The sequence below is a fragment of the Oncorhynchus nerka genome, linkage group LG9a (genome assembly GCF_034236695.1).
Source record: "Oncorhynchus nerka isolate Pitt River linkage group LG9a, Oner_Uvic_2.0, whole genome shotgun sequence".
Taxonomy (NCBI): Eukaryota; Metazoa; Chordata; class Actinopteri; order Salmoniformes; family Salmonidae; genus Oncorhynchus; species Oncorhynchus nerka.
Window position 1 is genome coordinate 47838819 of NC_088404.1, and position 20566 is coordinate 47859384.

The 20566-nt window shown below is 43.7% G+C and overlaps 1 protein-coding gene across 4 annotated transcripts in view; it reads left to right on the forward strand.

Annotated features, from left to right (window-relative positions):
- The window catches only part of LOC115134436 (protein MON2 homolog), a 48336-nt gene extending 35355 nt beyond the window's left edge, over positions 1 to 12981 (forward strand). For 2 of the 4 annotated variants that reach the window (XM_029668394.2, XM_065022652.1), the window contains exons 25-34: positions 591 to 1246; positions 1779 to 1922; positions 4211 to 4228; positions 4638 to 4766; positions 5754 to 5944; positions 6210 to 6270; positions 6375 to 6498; positions 6712 to 6919; positions 11757 to 11839; positions 12215 to 12981. In XM_029668394.2, the coding sequence (XP_029524254.2) occupies positions 591 to 1246; positions 1779 to 1922; positions 4211 to 4228; positions 4638 to 4766; positions 5754 to 5944; positions 6210 to 6270; positions 6375 to 6498; positions 6712 to 6919; positions 11757 to 11839; positions 12215 to 12378 (1778 nt within the window). In that variant the 3' untranslated portion in view covers positions 12379 to 12981. The remainder of the gene's footprint in view (positions 1 to 590; positions 1247 to 1778; positions 1923 to 4210; positions 4229 to 4637; positions 4767 to 5753; positions 5945 to 6209; positions 6271 to 6374; positions 6499 to 6711; positions 6920 to 11756; positions 11840 to 12214) is intronic. The other 2 variants (XM_029668398.2, XM_029668397.2) reach the window with 1 other exon arrangement.
- The last annotated feature ends 7585 nt before the right edge of the window (positions 12982 to 20566 follow it).

The following is a 20566-nucleotide window of genomic DNA, read 5'->3' on the forward strand; positions in this document are numbered from 1 at the left end:
GGTTAGAATTACGGTTAGGAAATAGGGTTAGTTTTAGGGTTAGGTACTAGGTTTAGGATTAGGGTTAGGTTTTTGGGTTAGGATTAGGGGTTAGGGAAAATAGGATTTTGAATGGGACTGAGTTTTGTGTCCCCACAAGGTTAGCTGTACAAGACTGTGTGTGTGCCTGCATCAGTTGCCTGCTACTGTAGATAGATATGATGTCATAAAGCCATCAGTCAGTCTAGTCAGTTGACAAAGGTAAATAGTAAAGATCTTGTGCTCTACGGACGGTACTCCTACTCCTGTCAATACATTTCTCCTGTCTCCACGCATCTTCAATACAATACCTTTAATGCTATACAGTCAATACAATACCTTTAATGCTATACAGTCAATACAATACCTTTAATGCTATACAGTCAATACAATACCTTTAATGCTATACAGTCAATACAATACCTTTTAAAGCTATACAGTCAATACAATACCTTTTAATGCTATACAGTCAATACAATACCTTTTAAAGCTATACAGTCAATACAATACCTTTTTAATCAATTGAGCCCAACAATGACCTCTTCTTATCTGATCGTGTGTCCACTCCACAGGTGACTTCTTCAAGGCGTGGGAGGTGCTGCTGGACCACATCCAGTCTGCTGCCCTCAGTAAGAACAACGAGGTCTCCCTGGCCGCACTCAAGTCCTTCCAAGAGATCCTCCAGATCGGCACGCCCGTCAAGGACTCCGCCATGCCCACCGAGGCCCTCGCCCTGGCCGTGATGGGCGTCCCCCCTGTCCTCATCGACCCCCTCAGCGCCTCGGGACCCGGCAGACACCTGCTGCGCTCCGACTCGATGCTCGAGAGGCTGACGCGCTACAATGGAGCCGAACTCCAGGCCCCTCCCCAGGGGGAGGAGTCTGCGCTGGAGGACGCAGCTCTGTGGTGGTCGGCGTGGAACACCTGGTACCGGACGGGCACGGACAGCACGAGGCCCCCTAGTGGCGGGACGGGGACAGACAGACCCTCCTTCGTCCCCAGCCAGCCCTTCCTGACAGCGTTAGTCCAGATTGTCCCTGCCCTCTACCAGCACATTGAGACTGGCTTCAGCATGGAGGACCTGAGGAAGCTGGGGGTGATCCTCCACGGGGCTGTGTCCATACCCATCAGCAGTGATGCCTCGCCCTTCATCCTGCCCTCCTACACCGAGGCTGTCCTCACCAGCCTGCAGGAGGCCGTACTCACAGCACTCGACGTGCTGCAGAAGGTGGGTGGGCGGGCTACCACACCAGATACGTTGTAACTTTTTAACATTTTTATAAAGGGTTGTTATATGGGCGGCAGGTAGCCTAGTGGTTAGTCTTGGGCCAGTAACTGAAAGCTTGTTGGATCGAATCCCCGAGCTGACAAGGTAAAAATCTGTTGTTGAACAAAGCAGTTAACCCACTGTTCCCCGGTAGGCCGTCATTGTAAATACAAATATAAAATATGAACAGCCAAAGGCATTTTCCAGGTGCTGATTTAGCTAGTAGTTTGATCCACATACTGTTCAAAGCTCAAAGGCACCCTTTTGAGTAGATGTTTCTTCTTTGTCTTTGTCCTCTGTGTTATAGAAACTAGCATGGCAATTTTTGTAATTTTTTATTTTTCTCCTACACTTTAATATGTGCTATTGAGGCTGATATCCGATTGTGGGGATCATTTTTAACATGTTCCCCTGATGGGAGTCAGTAGTGACTGAGGTGCCCTGGTTCTAGTGAGGTCAGTAGTGAGTAAGGTTCCTGTCTCTCCCTCTGCAGGCCATCTGTGTGGGCCCAGAGAGCCTGCAAGTCATGTACCCGGCCATATTCGAACAGCTGCTCCTCTTCGTCGAGTTCTCCTGCAAACCCCCCCAGTATGGCAAGCTGGAAACCAAACATGTGGCCAACGCTAAGTACAACCAGGTAACAAATCACAATCTCTCTCTCTCTCTCTCCACCGTTGTCTTTCTCTATCGCTTTGTGTGCAAATTTGTCTTCCGCTCTCTTTCAAGCGTTCTCTCTTTCTCGTTGTCTAGATATCTCGGATATTTTCATTTAATGGAATGTTGTTGAATTTTCTTTCGATGCCAGTCATCTGTTTCTCTCCAGATTTTCTGAGCATGGTCATTCCCCCTCTCTGATGTTCATGAAGCTCCTCCCGTTGCTTTTTGTCTGGTCCTCATGTGCCCTGCCCTACCCTATTGTCCTAATCACATGACACATAGCTGGGTCTTTCAAACTGCATCTGCAGCCCTAAACCATCCCTCTTCTTTCTCTCTCATTCACGCTAGCCCTTCGGGCCGGCAGCACGGCACGCTAGCCCTTCGGGCCGGCAGCACGGCACGCTAGCCCTTCGGGCCGGCAGCACGGCACGCTAGCCGTTAGGTTACTTTTTTCCGTTTTTTGGCAGGTCACAGACCAAGTTCATGATTCTTCCCTTTTCTCAAAATGAAGGACAAATGAGACCCCATGAAGTCTACGTTTTATTGATTCACTTATCTCGTACAACCCCTGTTTTTTGTAGGCTAGTTGATGATGCCTTCTATGTTCAAAACAGAAGGGAATCTTTAAAACAGGGTTAGGCAACTAAATTCATACTTTGGAACAGATTTTCCTGTTTTTGATTAACACATTTTAAGCTGAATTCCTGTTGATTTTAGTCTTTTTTTTTATACTAAGAACTCAAATCCTGAATACACAGTGCAAGGAAAATGTATTTGTCCCGTTTCTGATTTTCCCCATTTTTGGGGGGGATATTTTTGATAATTCACTATCAGATCTTGAACCAAAACCAAATATTAGATTAAGGGAACCTTACTTTACAAATAGCAAAAAATGGCCTGACATTCTCCTGTAGAAATTCCCTGGTGCAGAGCAGAATTCATAGGTCCTTCTATTAATGCAAGTTGTCCAGGTCCTGAGGCAGCAAAGGATCCCCAAACCATCACATTACCACCACCATGCTTGACCATTGGCATGAGGTTCTTACTGTGGAAGGCAGTTTTTGCATTTTTGTCCAAAAAGTTATACTCAAGTTTGCCTAGATAATCATCAAGACTCTTGGAAGAATGTTCTATGGACATTCAAAAGTATAACTTTTTGGACGACATGGGTCCGATTTATGCCTGGAAAAAAACAAACACTGCATTCCACATTAACAACCTCATACCAACTGTCAAGCATGGTGATGGTAGTGTGATGTTTTGGGAGAGCTTTGCTGCCTCGGGACCTAGACAAATTGCCTTAATAGAAGGAACCATGAATTCTACAGGAGAATGTCAGGCCAAACCTCTGAGCTGAAGCGTAGCTGTGTCATTCGGCAAGACAATGATCCAAAACACACAATCAAGTCTACATGAAAATGGCTAAAAGGCAACACATTTTAGAATGGCCTAGTTAAAGTCCAAACCTAATCTCAATTGAGATGTTGTGGTAGGACTTGAAACGAGAAGTTCATGCTTGAAAACCCAAAGATGTCGCTGAGCATGGAAGAGTGGGACAAAATTCCTCCACAGCAACGTATTATAGGAAGTGTTTGGTTGGAGTCATTGCATTTAAAGGTGGCACAACCAGTTATTGCATGTAAAGGGGCAATTACTTTTTCCACACAGGGGGCATTGGGTTTGCATAACTTTGTTTATGAAATAAAGTATGTAATTGTTGTGTTATTTGTCCTTTATCTAATATTGGGTTTTGGTTGAAGATGTGATAACATTTGCTTAGAAAGGGGGCAAAGACTTTTAAGGCACTGTGTGTATTATTATATTTATTATTATAGATTGGGGGGACAAAAGAAATAGTCGCAGGCCTGTTGCTGACCTATGCTTTAATAAAAAGCTAGGCTCTTAATCAGTGTTTTTCTAACTCACACTTACAAAGAAATACTGTCAACTGGTGTACCAGTTCCTTTTTCTATATTGATGAGTTGTTTTGTTTTCATGGTGGTGGCTGAATCAGCTATGCTAATTAACGCTACGCTACGCACTCACTCGGAAGTGAAAGCTCCGAGTCTATCTTGTCAGTTGACCTGTCAGTCATTTATACTGTCACTTAGTCAGTCTGTTGTTCAATCAAACCATTAACACACATGATTGCCACGGTCAGTGGCGACAAGTTGGTAGAAGAACGCCAGGCACCGGCAAACAAGTTAATTGTCATCTTCTCGTTGTTGTGTTTTTGTGTCGTACTATCCATCTGGATCAACCTTTTAGATCCAACTGTTTACACCGGTGAGTTACCACCTCCCTTCTTCAGCCCCCTTTAGTCCTCTTACTCACCTGTATTCAGCTGTGTTCTACTGCTCAATGGTCCCATCACTACTACAGTAGATGATGTCTTACCAGGCAGCGGATGAAAAGCCTCATCTACATCACACACTCCATGTTACCCACCCCCTCCATTGTTCTGTCTGCCACTAACAAGTGGTTATGCCTCGATCTGTCCCTACTACTGACCTGTCGATCTCATCCTTATACCACTTATCTTACTGTGTTTGGGTGTCGTCCATTTCTGCGGATGTTTTTCTATTGCACGTTTTATGGTGCTTTGGTCCACTTAGTATTTACGCAGAGGGGTGTTTTCAGATTGAGTTAATCCCACTCCTTCTCGCTCTTGTTCCTTCTCGGTCTTTCTCTACAGGCGGAATGGGTTGCCTTAAACTACGTGCCCTTTGCCGAAAGGTCCTTGGAGGTGGTGGTGGACCAGTACCACAAAACAGCCTGTCACAAAGCTGTCATCAACGAGAAAGTCCTTCAGAACATCATCAAGGTACTGTCCCCGACATTACCATCAAGACGTATTGCTTTGTTTATAAGTGTTCATTTAAAAGGAGTAGCTCGGAAACTGGAACTTTTTTTAGTTGTGGTTGTGGAGCTACTCCCTAGTGTAAAATGTCTACACCATTCTGAATATATTCTATATCTCCTATTGGAGTCCATCATCATACTCCAGTCACTAGTGTTTCTGTCATAAACGAGCTGCTCTTTGCTCTCAGGTGTTCAACTGTTTCCTGTGGGTCAATGGCATACCAAGTTCTTTCACATTGAGGCCCATCTGACCACTCTCTTCCAGTATCTTCTTATTAAAGCATTTCCCAAAACTAGAAGAGTACTCTGCCAAGAACTCATTAAGAGTTTCCCTATGGATATGTTCAAACCAACCCCCATCCTCCTCTCTCTCGCTCTCTCCTGAGAAAGGTCACAGCCATAAAACCTTGGGGAAGCCCAGTGCGTATGGGAAAAGGGAGCCGTTTGTCACAAAGACGGTCTGTTTCTGTTCCGTTACTTATTTTTCCATGTGAAAAAAAGAAAGAGAACATCAATGCCTCAACAGCTCCAGTTGTTTAGTTGCGTCTGTGATTGATGTTAAACCTCTAGGTCTCTGTCATTACTGAGTTCCCCCCCAGTGTTCCTCGGAGTCTGTCAGTGTAATTGTTCAACTGCACTAGCAGATCTGGCACCAGGCGTGTCCATATGTTGGAGGCTCCCATTGTGTTACCACCGCCCCTCCCCCTCTTGTCACAGAGACTCTGAGATAATGTGTAGCATATTCAATCACACTGCATCTAAATATTAACCTTAGTGATCTTAATTTCCCCTCCCCCCCACCTACTCTCTCCTTGGATCCTGAGGAAATAGCCTGGAAATCAAGGCTAGGTGTTGGCTAATGCACCAACAGACCTAGCAACCAGGCTAGTCTCTACATTGAAGACTCCCATTGTGTTCTAACCCCGTCGTTTTTCTCCGTCCTCCATAGACCCTGCGGATGCCCCTGGGCCTGAAGTATGCGTGTCCGTCAGAGAGCACGTGGAAGCTGGCCGTGTCATCCCTGCTCAAGGTGTTGTCCATCGGGCTACCCGTGGCCCGCCAGCATGCCTCCTCTGGGATGTTTGAAACCATGTGGCCAGAGCTGGCCAACGCCTTCGAAGATTTCCTCTTCACCAAAAGGTAGGCGTGCCCCCTTTTCTCAGGCAGTTCATCTAAAATATCTGAGGCACCTTTTAAATTTTAGCAAGCAGGGAATGGTAGCAGTGATTTCTCCATATTGCACCTTTTTAAAGCAAGTCTGACAGACAGACGTTTTGATGCACCTGCGTCTTCCTCAGTCTGCGAAACGGTCATTGATTCAGTATAGACAATGCATGGAGGAATGGGACTTGATTAGCAGTAAAGCAGTAGCTGATTCACTGCATTTCTGTTTGTTGTTTTACAGCACACCTCCAGACAATGTGTCCATCCAGGAGTTCCAGAAGAATGAAGCCATTGACGTTGAGGTGAAACCTGACTTCACTTCAAACAACCTTTTGAATTAGATTACCGCCTTTTATTACCTGCCCGTCACGCAGGTCTGTTTGTGTCCTCTCTGTGTGTTCTGTAGGTGGTGCAGCTGATCAGCACAGAGATTTTACCGTTTGCCAACTTCATCCCCAAAGACTTTGTTGGTCAGATTATGACCATGCTCAATAAAGGATCCATTCACTCACAGTCCTCCTCCTTTACAGGTCAGAAACCAACACTGGGTCAGAAACACCCACTCTTATTCCCAATACCTTGTGGTTTTCCCACCGAAGATTACCTATTTAAAATGAATAGGATCAAATCTTTCTTTAATTAATAACAATGGCAAATATCTAGCATCACCAAAAGAAAATAAGATGAACTTTACTGTGTAGCACTGATCTGTTCTCTCAGCACGTCTTTCCTACCGTCCACAGAGGCAGAGATAGATGTGCGGATGCGGGAGGAGTTCTCCAAGGTGTGTTTTGAGACGCTGCTCCAGTTCTCCTTCAGTAACAAGGTGTCCACGCCCCAGGAGGGCTACATCTCCCGCATGGCCCTCTCCGTGCTCCTCAAGAGGTCCCAGGACGTGTTGAGGCGCTACGTGGACGATGAGCGGCTGAGTGGACGCTGCCCGCTGCCCAGGTGAGTCCACAAACACCACTAAAGCAATAGCCCTAAAAGACCGCCATCACCTCTCTTCGCCCCAGGACTACAAGACCCCCCAGGACAGGGATCTAGTAGAGGGTACTACAAGACCCCCCAGGACAGGGATGTAGTAGAGGGTAAACGCACCAAAACTCAGCCCATTTTGTAAAGTGTTTTATGCACCTATTACACAGAATTAGCATTCAACTTCAACAAGAGAGAGGGTTTACACTGACTGTTTAGCTGAGAACTGGCAGCAGTTTCTCCGTCCATGTTCCTCTTGGTTCTCTCTCATTAGATTCAGGCAATTCCACGGTGACAGTGACTCTGAGACACAGATTTTTCACTTTTAAAATGTATGTCAAACAAAAACCAATGTTCGCAAAGTTAAACAAACTATGCACAATGACTACTTTTAACAATTTCCACAGAAAATTGTACAAAAACACATTTCCTTGAAGATAAGGGCAGATGCAAAGTTTGGTAACGGAATGACAGCACAAACAGCACAAGGTGTCATTCTGTTACCAAACTTTGCTTATGCACTGTTCAAGTAAATGTGTTTTTGTACAATTTTTCTGTGGAAATTGTTAAAAGTAGTTCTTATGCATAAAGTTGTGTGGTTTGTTGTCCCCCACAATGTAGTCTCCCCTCGTCCGTCCGTCCGTTAGTCACACATGATATCTCAGACAGCACTGGCACAGCACTGGCCCAATTTTGAAGAAACTTGGGTGAATGATGCATCTTGCCATACAGATTCGGCTTTGCAAAATTACATTGATTGGCCCAAGGCGGGAACTATAGGTATTAACTGAAATTTGTGCGTCAAACCAGAGAGCAAGCGAGAGGGATACAGTAACTGGGAACAAAATCTTCTCCAGCAGGTGGTGTTTTTTTTAATAGATTTTTGCTCACTAAGTGAGGAGTTTCTGAATGGAGATCAATGAGAGTGTTGAATTTGGTTAACAAAAATTGTAATGCCTTATTTTCCTACGTGTGGCTTATTTGATTGAATAGAAGTTTCATAGTGCTTAGATTGTTACGAGTGTACTGACAAATAGGACGCGTGACAACCCTGCCACTTTGAGAAAAAAAAACACTTTATATTGGAGTTGTGCCTGTTGTTCAGTGGTCTCAAGTACAAATACTTTAAATTACTTCTTAAGTAGTTTTTTTGTGTATCTGTACTTCACTATTTATATTTTTGACAATTTTTACTTCTACTTCACTACATTCCTAAAGAAAATAATGTACCTTTTACTCCATACATTTTTCCCTGACACCCAAAAGTACTCGTTACATTTTGAATGCTTAGCAGAACAGGAAATAGTCCAGTTCACACACTTATCAAGAGAACATCCATGATCATCCCTGTAGCTCCCTCCAGTAAACCACGAGCACAACCGTTCCTTGATTTTAACTGGCGGCTGTATTCTGTAGTTTTAGTCCGAATTATCACCTTCCGTGAGAACTATAAAGTAAATGAAAAATACAGTTAAGCACACTCTTACAACCTTATCTTACGAGTGACTTATTAGCTTGGTATAACTCTGAAGTGCTTACATACATAACAGTTTAACCGGCGTTATAACGGGTTCAGATTAAACGAATGAATAAAGGGAAAATACCTAATTGGCTGCTTATTACAGAAGGGAGGAAATCAAACTTCACACGTATTATTCCTGGCATGAATTCACACTTCATCCTAACATACACGCTTACAACCTTTATGAACTACACCCGATGACATGAAAACTTAGCTAACACAGCGCGGGATTGCCTTCCTTCCAAAAGTGTGTTGCTAAAATAAGGATCCCCATTACAACAGTATTAGCTACGTAGTTCCGCTTGTCTTGTCATTTCCCCCGCACAGCGGACACGTAAACAATTCAAACAAAAGACAACGACATAACCTGTAAGTCTAACGGTCAGTTACAATCCCTACTGCCTCTGATCTGGCAGACTCACTAAACACAAATGCTTTGTTTTTAAATAATGTTGGAGTGTGACCCTGACTATCCGTAAATAAATAAAAAAACAAGAGAATTGTACTGTCTGGTTTGCTTAATATAAGCAATTTGAAATTGTTTTTTACTTTTTGTACTTAGGTATATTTTAGCAACTACATTTACTTTTGATACTTAAGTATATTTAAAACCAAATACCTTTAGACTTAGTAGTATTTTACTGAGTGACTTTTACTTTTACTAAAGTATAAGAATTTAGTATTTTTCCACACGTGTATCTGCCCTCTCTCTCATTGGCTAGAATTGTCCCACCTGATCTTGCCTCCTTCTGACTTCCTTCTAGCCTGAGTACCAATCTTTTAAGCTAACATTCCACTCCTTGCCACTTCTTGTCATTGCCAAAAGGTATTTGGCACACGACATGGAGTACAGGGAGTGGGTTAGCTAAAGAGACTGGTACCCAGGCTAACTGCCTTCCATTTTGAGACATTTATTTTTATTATTAGAGCGGCCACTTGAGTTTCTGGTCAATATAATGGATAATCTGTGGTCACACACAATAACTGGAAATATGTTAGTCACACGTGATCTCTCAATTGGCCCAAAGTCTGCATCATTCGTGAGGAATGACATGTTTTACTGTTGCTTTGTGCAACTTTGGAATCGTTTGTTTTTGTTTGATATACATTTTTAAAGTGAATAATCTTAGTCTGTGTCACTCATTGGCCCCATTACTAAGGTCACCAACACATCTATTGGTCTCGGTGTGTTTCCAAGGGTATGGAAGTCGGCCATAATAACGGCCATCTTTAAATCAGGCGACCCTGCTGACGTGAGTAACTACAGGCCCATTAGTATACTACCTGTGGTGTCAAAGGTTGTTGAAAAGTGTGTAGCAGAACAACTGATTGCCCACCTCAACAGCCCCTACACATTACACTCCATGCAGTTTGGCTTCAGAGCGAAACACTCTACAGATACGGCCAACTGCTTTCTTCTGGAAAATGTGAAGTCCAAGATGGACAAAGGGGGTGCTGTTGGGGCTGTGTTTCTGGACCTAAGGAAGGCTCTTGATGCTGTTAACCATGAGATTCTCATCACAAAATTGTCCAAGTTCAACTTTTCCCCTGATGCCTTGAGATGGATGAAGTCATACCTTGAAGGCAGAACTCAGTGTGTCAGAGTGAGCAATGAGCTGTCGCCCACTCTTAACTATGATGTGGGCGTACCCCAAGGATCTGAGGCCCCTCCTGTTCAGCCTGTACGTTAATGATCTGCCTTCTGTCTGTACTGGGTCTGAAGTTCAAATGTATGCAGATGATACAGTGATATATGTGCATGCAAAGAGCAAACAACAAGCTGCACAAGAACTCACTACTGTAATAGTCTAGGTTACAAAGTGGCTCAGTGACTCGTATTTGCATCTCAATGTGAAAAAAACTGTTTGCATGGTCTTCACAAAGAGGGCAACAGATGCTACTGAGCCAGATGTCTGTGTCAGGGGAGAAGCTCCAGGAGGTATCTGATTTTAAGTACATTGGCATCATACTTGATTCCAACCTCTCTTTTAAAAAGCATGTGAAAAAGGTCATTCAAATAACCAAATTCAACCTAGCTAATTTCCGATTTATACGAAATTGTTTGACTACAGAGGTAGAAAAACTGTACTTCAAATCTATGATACTCCCCCACTTAACATACTGCTAGACTAGTTGGGCCCAAGCTTGCTGTACAACAACAAGACCTATTCAGTCTGTCTACAAACAGGCTCTCAAAGTGCTTGATAGGAAGCCCAATAGCCATCATCACTGTTACATCCTCAGAAAGCATGAGTTCCTGAGTTGGGAAAATCTTGTGCAATACACCGACGCATGTCTTGTATTCAACATCCTAAATGACCTGACTCCCCCTCCACACAGTATTTTTGTTAAACAGAAAACCCAAACATATGGCAGCAGATCCACAAGGTCTGCCATGAGGTGACTGTATAGTTCCCTTAATAAAGGAAAAGCACCTTTAGGAAATCCGTTTTCCTTTTTCTCTGTGAGAGCTTCCCATACACTGCCATCAGACACACATAAATGCACCACATATCACACTTTCACAAAATGCTTGAAGACATGGCTAAAGGTCAATCAGATTTGTGAACATGGTCCCTAGCTGTGTGTTGCCGCTTTCCATGTTATCTGTTGTCTGTAGCTTGTGAGGTGTGGAAACACTTTGTTTATTTTATGAATTTTGTCTTGCTGCCTTTTGTTCTATGTTGCTATGTCTGTATGCTATGTCTTGCTTGTCCTATGTTGCTATTGTCTATATTGTAATTGTTTTTAATAACCTGCCCAGGGACTGCGGTTGAAAATTAGCCAGCTGGCTAAAAACTGCACTTTTACTGAAACATTGATTAATGTGCACTGTCCCTGTAAAAAATTAAATAAACTCAAACTCTGTTACTGTGGAATTGCCCGTTTCCTTGGTTGACGCACTGTCATCCAAAAATGTATACTGTACTGTGTTGGTTTACCAGTGTAGTGTAACAGTCTTCCGTAGTGGACAGAGGATGACGCATGATTGTCAACTTCTCAGGTTAATGGCGTAATCAAATGTGCATCCTTCAGAAACACATTTCTGTTTTCAAACTGCCCCCTAGCCCTTTTCTCTGTGGCCTTTCTCTATCACGTAAGCAAATGCCACACTGACTAACAAATTACATATATTCAGGCCTCCTGTTGCAAATAGGGTTTTAATTGATGGGTGCTCATTGTATGTCCCCTTGCTTGGTTCTGAATGCAAGTTATTTTATTATTTTTAAATGCACAACATTAATATGTTAAAGTATAATTATTCCATTCCTTATATTTTATTTCTAGGCAACAGGTGACCGAAATCATCTTTGTCTTAAAAGCTATCAGCACTTTGATGGACTCACTTAAAAAGACCCAACCAGAAAATGGTGAGTAGAAATAAAGAACTTAGAAAACAGACACATATATAATTATTTTACTAGAGGCATTGAAAAGTGCCCTTGAGGTTGTTAATATTGTAATTTATCCAGACAAAAAAAAACGTAACTTTAATTTCTAATGAAAACAATGATTTATTTAATTGCTTTCTCTTTCACATCTCCTTTCCACTCTCTCTGCCTCTTCTCTGCTTTCATCTCATCTGCCCTCCACTCCTCTGCCTTCCTCTCATCCCTTCTCCCTCTCCGCTGCCCCCCCCCCCCTCTCATCTGTCGTCCTCCCCCCCCGCTGTCCTCCCTCTCCTATCCCCACATCTCCTATTCATTGCACATATTCCCCATTCCATGGTGTGTGCCCCCCTACAGTGGATGGGACCACATGGGCCCAGGTGATTGCCCTGTACCCTACACTGGTGGAGTGCATCACCTGCTCCTCTTCTGAGGTCAGCTCAGCGCTGAAGGAGGCCTTGGGGCCCTTCAAAGACTTTATGCAGCCCCCAGTCTCCAGAGTTCAGAACGGAGAATCCTGACCAGACCAACCCCCTTTTTATAATGAAGGAATTCCTAATGAATGTGTCCTCCTGAGACCCAAACATACACTTCTTCATACAAGTGGACAGAGGGATAGACGGACGGGCTCTTTTACTCCCATGTGAGCCCATCTAACAGACAGTAACCCGTGGTAACTGAGCTCCCCCCGCGACAGCTCAGTCCACAATGACGACGACTGACCTGCTACACATGACATCATCAATGTATGCTTCTAAAACACTTTGGTTGATACCACCTCCCATTCTTATTCTGACTGGCTGGACTTGTGTATTAACTGCTACAGTAAAAAAAAAAAAAAAAGTTTTCTTTGTGTTTCGTTTGTTTTATTTGGATTTCCTGAAAGGAGAGTCGATGTACAGTGTGTGGTGACAGTATTAATGATGTAATTAAGAAAAAACAAAGTACTTGGGCTATATGGATCTTTAAGAAGAGGGGGTGGGGGGTGGTGACATTTTCAACAGCCAGGATTTTATTTAAAAAAAATCTTACTGTAACATTCCATGTACTCTATTAGCCGGCGTGAGAAGGGATGTATTTGTCTGTATAAAATAAATGGGACAGTTCTACAGTCAATTATTTGATTTCTGTGTGTGCCTCAGTAATGTCCTGTCCTTGACCCTGTATATGATTTGAATGTATGCTCCATGCCATTTTCTTAAGCATGTGAGATTGTATGACTAAAATATAGAAAATGCTTTTCCCACAATCCTAAACGAATAAGCTCCTCACTGACATTTCCTGCAAAGTTGTAATTAGAGGGATTCTGGTGAGGGTCATGGGATGTATTATGCCGCGTTCACATGCTAGTCGGGAACTAAACTCGGAAAAGGTTTCATGAGCTGAATTTTAAAAAATCACAAATATTTCCATACACACACCACTTATTTCTCAAATGTTGTGCACAAATGTGTTTACTTCCATGTTAGGGGGAGTGCTGAGGAGTATCTCTGTCTGTAATAAAGACTTTTTGTGGAGAAAAAAAATCACACTGATTGGCAGGGTCTATGCCCCCCATGGCTGCACCCCTGCCCAATCGTGTGAAATCCATTATTTAGAGCCTAATAAATGTTTCAATTGACTGATTTCCTTATGAACTGTAACTCAGTAACATCCGTATTGTTGCATGTTGCGTTGATATTTTGGTTCAGTATACAACCAGTTAGCAAATCGGAAATGTCCTAGTTCACGACTGGCACGTCAACGTGGCATTATGTACAATCTATATTGGGCAAGCGCAAGAACGTTCTATTTGGTTGCGACTACTGGCTCTTCTTCAATGTATCAGTTCGCAAAAACGAGTGTCAAGGGTTTCATTGTTGCGACAAACTGGAGTTTGTGTTTAGTCAAATGAGGACCGAGTGTTATCTGGTGCACAGGGGAAAGGGGGAGGAGTAGACTAGGGGATGTCTAGGGCGGTGTTTCCCTCAAATTTCAACTCTGCTCATGAGACCGCTGTCTGCTCAGGACGTCGGATGAACATAACCCAGTCCCAGGCGTGTGGAACCGTACGTATCAGATCCGGAATTATCGATGCCAAATGTGTTGGTTATAATTTGCAATTGTGTCTTGTGAGTGCTGCTATTTCAGTGTGTTTCTATCGGCATTTGACCATGTACTGGCTGAGGTAGTAGTTTGTGCTGTTGGTTGGGTTATGACATTGCCTGCTATGGAGATGACTGCGCAAACTACTGCCTTGCTAGTGCTGGTGTTCGACTTCAAGCCGAGGAGTTTCCTGTTTTATTCGTTTTGAAAAGGTAAAGTTAAATATGTTAGTTGTAACAGCTACGTTGTTACATTGTAACTGTGGAAGTACTGTGTAGTCGCAGCAATCCTTCCGTTTTGCCTTACAGCTCCAGAGGTGGTAGCAATTGGGATTTTAAACTCAAATAAAATCATTTTCTCAAGGTGTAAAAAGCTGCTTGTGTCTACTTTTTTTGCATGTCACATTTCATTGATGAACGTTTTGGAAATGAATTGCATATTATCTAGGCTATCATGTATGGTTTTACAGGGAAATGCATTGCATATTATCTAGGCTATCATGTATGGTTTTACAGGGAAATGCATTGCATATTATCTAGGCTATCATGTATGGTTTTACAGGGAAATGCATGCAAGTGCCTTTTTTTCGATTGGTTTGAGATACTAATTTTCCCCAAAAAGTTGATTGTACACCAGGGATAAAAATGTGGAGCAAAAAAAAGTCATACATTTGTATAGATATTGGGTTTCACTCAGGCAAAGTGGCTGCTGTCTCTCCAATCTGGAAAGCATGTAGGTCACGCTTTTGCTATATGATCGGCGAGAGAGCTGTGACGTGGCGCCCCTACTGCCCGCTGGTAAAACTGGAACTGGCCTGATACAACCTGCAGGCAGTCTACATTTATGGCTAACCATAACGTCCTTTGTTGATGTTTAGCATACCATCGGTCACTGGAGGGAGAGAGCGCAATATTGCAACACGTGACATCTTATTGTAAGCAAACCATCTAGAGTAGAGGTTCTTAAACTTGGTCCTCGGGACCCCAAGGAGTGCACTAATCATTAAGCTTTGATCATTTGAATCAGCTGTGTAGTGTTAAGTCAAAAAACAAAATGTGCACCCCTTGGGGTCCCAGGACCAAGTTTGGGAAACCCTGGTCTAGAGGCAGGTGGCCAATTTAACCAAGGCACGTTGATAGAAAATGTGCAGTGTTGTTCCTTTAGCACCACTGACTGACCTCGCAATCTGACTCAGTTAAGTCATCAGACTGACTGAGGTGCCACAGACAGACATAGTTGCAGTATTTAGGCTAAAGTACGAACTACAGAGAGCCTCCACACATAAACCACGTGGCCAATGCAGCTCAGCACAGGGCTTTACCATTGTGTCTCTAAAAACAGAGTTGTGACTGGTTGCTGATATGGGTCATGCATTGTGAGTTACCCTCTTAAACCCTAGCTAGCTGCTGGCCAACTGCACCCAGTAGCATCTGCATGTGCTGTGCTGAGCCCTGAATCAGTATGGCAGCCAAGTCTTGTGATGGGGGGGGGGCTGGAATGGGTAATGCGTTTTTGATAGGCTGCAGTAGCAGGCTGCAAGCCCCAGTCTGTGAAACTGCCGGCTGAAGTCCTCTAGCAGGAGATTGAGCTGCCAGCCTCAGCCTGGACAGAGCCTGTGTCTAAAATGGCACCCTATATAGTGCACTACTTTTGACCAGAGCCCTATCAGCCATGGACAAAAGTAGTGCACTTTATAGGAAATAGGATGCAAGCGTCAGCCCACACAGGGCTACTGTGTTTTGCTCTCCTTTGTGAAGCTGCTGTTCTGACTGAAGATTGGGTCCTGCTACACTTGACCTTCCTACATTGACACGCTGCAATATTTATGGGTTCACCATTTACCACACGTTACGGTGCTGGCAGATATATGTTCACATTTAGAGCACCATTTTCACCAGAACCTTTTAGTATTAGAGCTTTGGAAGGATCAATAGTGTGTGGAGAATTTTGCAGGTCCAGGACTGCCTGCCTCCTTTCATTGCCAAGATGGTTGTCATCCATCGTCTTCAGAGGGAGCTTTCACATGGGTATCAACAATATTGAACACTTGTGAAGCTCATCTTTCCTTTATTGATTCAGTTGACTGCACCATGCCAGGAAACATAATCAGCACTAATATAACGTGGCAGAAGTGAGAAATAAACAACCAAAAGACATTGTGAAAGCAATCAAATAATTTCTGCCTTAGCTTTCCCAGTGATGGCAAACTAAAGTGAGTGAAGTAAAGATCAGTCAGAACGAGGCAGTGCAGGTAGCTATCGGGTACTGGAGGAGTTATGGAGAACAGCCTCTCCAGCTCAGCCTATCCAGCCCCAGTCATCCATCTTGTGTGGACGTTCACATTTGAGTCGGGCTGCAGATAAGTCCGCTTCATTCCGTTCAGACCCCAAGGCAATAAATTAGAGCCCATTCCCTGTGGAAAATCAGCCTGCTCCCTCCTATGATTATCATCACATCTGCACCCTGGAACAGAACCGTCTACCGCTGCCTCCCCTGCTACACCTTCTGATGGACCGGACTGGAGGATCTGCCTCTTGGTGTGTAAACTAAACATTCTCTACATTCCCCACATTCCTTTGCATTGCTAACAACACTAACATTATAGTCAAAAGGAAAGGTGTCCTGAAAGCACAGACAAAAGGAAAGGTCTCCTGAAAGCACAGACAAAAGGATAGGTGTCCTGAAAGCACAGACAAAAGGAAAGGTGTCCCGAAAGCACAGACAAAAGGAAAGGTGTCCCGAAAGCACAGACAAAAGGATAGGTGTCCTGAAAGCACAGACAAAAGGAAAGGTGTCCTGAAAGCACAGACAAAAGGAAAGGTGTCCTGAAAGCACAGACAAAAGGAAAGGTGTCCTGAAAGCACAGACAAAAGGATAGGTGTCCTGAAAGCACAGACAAAAGGAAAGGTGTCCCGAAAGCACAGACAAAAGGAAAGGTGTCCTGAAAGCACAGACAAAAGGAAAGGTGTCCTGAAAGCACAGACAAAAGGATAGGTGTCCTGAAAGCACAGACAAAAGGAAAGGTGTCCTGAAAGCACAGACAAAAGGAAAAGTCACCTGAAAGCACAGACAAAAGGATAGGTGTCCTGAAAGCACAGACAAAAGGATAGGTGTCCTGAAAGCACAGACAAAAGGATAGGTGTCCTGAAAGCACAGACAAAAGGATAGGTGTCCTGAAAGCACAGACAAAAGGATAGGTGTCTTGAAAGCACAGACAAAAGGAAATGTGTCCTGAAAGCACAGATAAAAGGAAAGGTGTCCAGAAAGCACAGACAAAAGGATAGGTGTCCTGAAAGCACAGACAAAAGGAAAGACAGGACAGCTTGCACTACAAAACTCCCAACAAATACATGACGTCCACAAATGTTTCACTTTTTAGAGCTTTTCTGCTTTTTCTGGCCCTGTACCCCAAAATATCGAAACAGTTATAGGTTTCAAGCATTAACTATAATATAGCGCAACTTCAACAGTGGGACTGTAACACTTGCTGTAAAGGCCCAATTCAAATGTAGGAAATGTACACCTTTCCTACACTCACCTTTCCTACGCACTTCTCAGTAGTTGGTGTTCAGATTTATAGAACTACTGTTCAACCCTTATCGTATTCAGTGCACACAAGGGAGCCCCGCCTTCAAAGCCCTTTACCCACCTGCTTAAGGTAAGTTTGAATACCAACTACTGAGAAGTGCATAGGAAAGGTGTGAATAGGAAAGACATACATTTACTTAGTCTGAGCCGGGCCCATAGCGCACATGCCTCACATGTGACTGTGCCCCCCTCCCTCACTCTGTTCCCATTTTCCTCTAGCTGTGGGACTCAAAATATCTATCCAGTTTCCCTATACAGTCATTGATCCAGTTATTGATTGTGAGGTGCCTACTGCCTGCCTGGGCGTACCTGTACCCTCATCGCATTCACAGCGGCAGGCAGGGATGATGAGAATCGACCCTTGTCTCGCTTAGTCAGCTAGTTACTCCCTTGGTTCTGTTCTCTGCTGTGGAGCTATGTGACGACCTTGGAAAAACAATTCACCCAGACAAGAGTGACTGACTGTGTCATCACTGTTAAACAATCTGGACCACACACGCATGGGGAGAGTAGGAGTGGATTGCCAGATCAATGCTGGTCTGACTGTATGGGAATGGGTGGGGTAAGGGTTATGGACCAGATGGCTCTCAGACTCCTGTGGAGGAACTAGGAGTGTCAGACTCCCACTACAGCACTTTGATATCCAATATAGATTGTCTGTGTGCGTGTGGATGGGTGTGTGTGCATATTTTAATCACTACTCAAGGATAGGATAATGTGGTCTGATAATAACAATACAGTATAATGGCCACTGGTGCGCCATAACTCAAGGTTACTTGCGTAACCCCAGTTCTATGAGAATATGAGTGAGATGTCGCACTATGGGATTTGCCTGGGCGTGTCCCGAGGTTCGAAGTATCCAATCACACAGCGTATGTTGAGACAGATAACTCGAGTGGCGAATGAGGTAAGCCCCTCTCCTCCATAAACGCAGCCACTCGCCTACCAACTGGTCACTGTCAAGCATGCCTCTCTTCCTTGTGCTCTTGTGAGCAGGGAAAAGTGGTAAGACATCTCACTCATATTCTCATAGTAACCTTGAGTTCTATTTCTAGAACTATGGGATAACTATGGGATATGGCGCATCGCTCCAAAGAAGGTGCAGTGACATCAAGTCGGTACAGACCTCATTAAAGTACGAGGGGTGGCCACACATTCAAAAATGCAAATCTCCCATAAGGAGATGCCTTAAAAACAGTGTCCAAGAGGTACCCTTCTGAGCTGTAACTATTGCTATTACATTTTCCAATACAATATCCTCCACTATCCAAAGATAGCCATAATAAGGAAGGGGGCCTCCCGTTACAGAAAAATGCAGGGGTCTTAGCCGCTGTAGCGCAATACTCTTGCTTTTATCCAAGAAAATGCGCTGGGCGCCTGCTGGACACAAACGGTGGAGACACTCTACTTCTGTAAACGGTAAGAGCGGTGGGTGTAACCACAAGCTCCAGCCTGCCACAAGACGGTTGCCACTGACTGGCATAAAGGAGGTGTTTGGGTACCAAGGTATCCAGGAGGACCCTGGGGCAAACTGAAGGCTGACAGTGCGTGCTGCCCACTCACTCGCTTTGCAGGCATAAGATAGATGGCAAAGCTGGTTAGAATATAAATATTACAACCCATCACTTTCCAGTGGCTGAAAAGGCTGCCATGGGAAAGCCTCAAGCACAATAGACGGTCCCATATGACGGGCTAAAGGCTTGGAGACTGGTTTTGCGTAAGCAACGCACACCCTCAAAAATAAAACAACAGAGTGTTACCCTACTGTGTAACAAGACCTGCATGACAGGCGAGAGAGAGGAGGTCATTGGACCTTTGGAGATCTTCCCTCTGTTTCCTAGGGATGATCTACAGTTGAAGTCGGAAGTTTACATACACTTAGGTTGGAATCATTAAAACTTGTTTTTCAACAACTCCACAAATTTCTTGTTAACAACTATAGTTTTGGCAACTCGGTTATGACATCTACAGTGGGGCAAAAAAGTATTTAGTCAGCCACCAATTGTGCAAGTTCTCCCACTTAAAAAGATGAGAGAGGCCTGTAATTTTCATCATAGGTACACTTCAACTATGACAGACTAAATGAGAAAAAAAAATCCAGAAAATCACATTGTAGGATTTTTTATTTATTTATTTGCAAATTATGGTGGAAAATAAGTATTTGGTCAATAACAAAAGTTTATCTCAATACTTTGTTATATACCCTTTGTTGGCAATGATAGAGGTCAAATGTTTTCTGACCTCAGACAAAAAAATTGCAGACCTCCACAAGTCTGGATCATCCTTGGGAGCAATTTACAAACGCCTGAAGGTACCACGTTCATCTGTACAAACAATAGTACGCAAGTATAAACACCATGGGACCACTCAGCCGTCATACCGCTCTGGAAGGAGACATGGAAGGAGACGCGTTCTGTCTCCATTTCGCTCCTCCTTAGGTGCGAAAAGTGAAATTCAATCCCAGAACAACAGCAAAAGACCTTGTGAAGATGCTGAAAGAAATAGGTACAAAAGTATCTATATCCACAGTAAAACGAGTCCTATATCAACATAACCTGAAAGGCCGCTCAGCAAGGAAGATGCCACTGCTCCAAAACCACCATAAAAAAGCCAGACTACGGTTTGCAACTGCACATGGGGACAATGATCATACTTTTTGGAGAAATCTCTGGTCTGATGAAACAAAAATATAATGGTTTGGCCATAATGACCATCATTATGTTTGGAGGAAAAAGGGGGATGCTTGCAAGCTGAAGAACACCATCCCAACCGTGATGCACGGGGGTGGCAGCATCATATTGTGGCGGTGCTTTGCTGCAGGAGGGACTGGTGCACTTCACAAAATAGATGGCATCATGAGGAAGCTAAGTTATGTGGATATATTGAAGCAACATCTCAAGACATCAGTCATGAAGTTAAAGCTTGGTCGCAAATGGACAATGACCCCAAGCATACTTCCAAAGTTGTGGCAAAATGGCTTAAGGACAACAAAGTCAAGGTATTGGAGTGGCCATCACAAAGCCCTGACCTCAAATC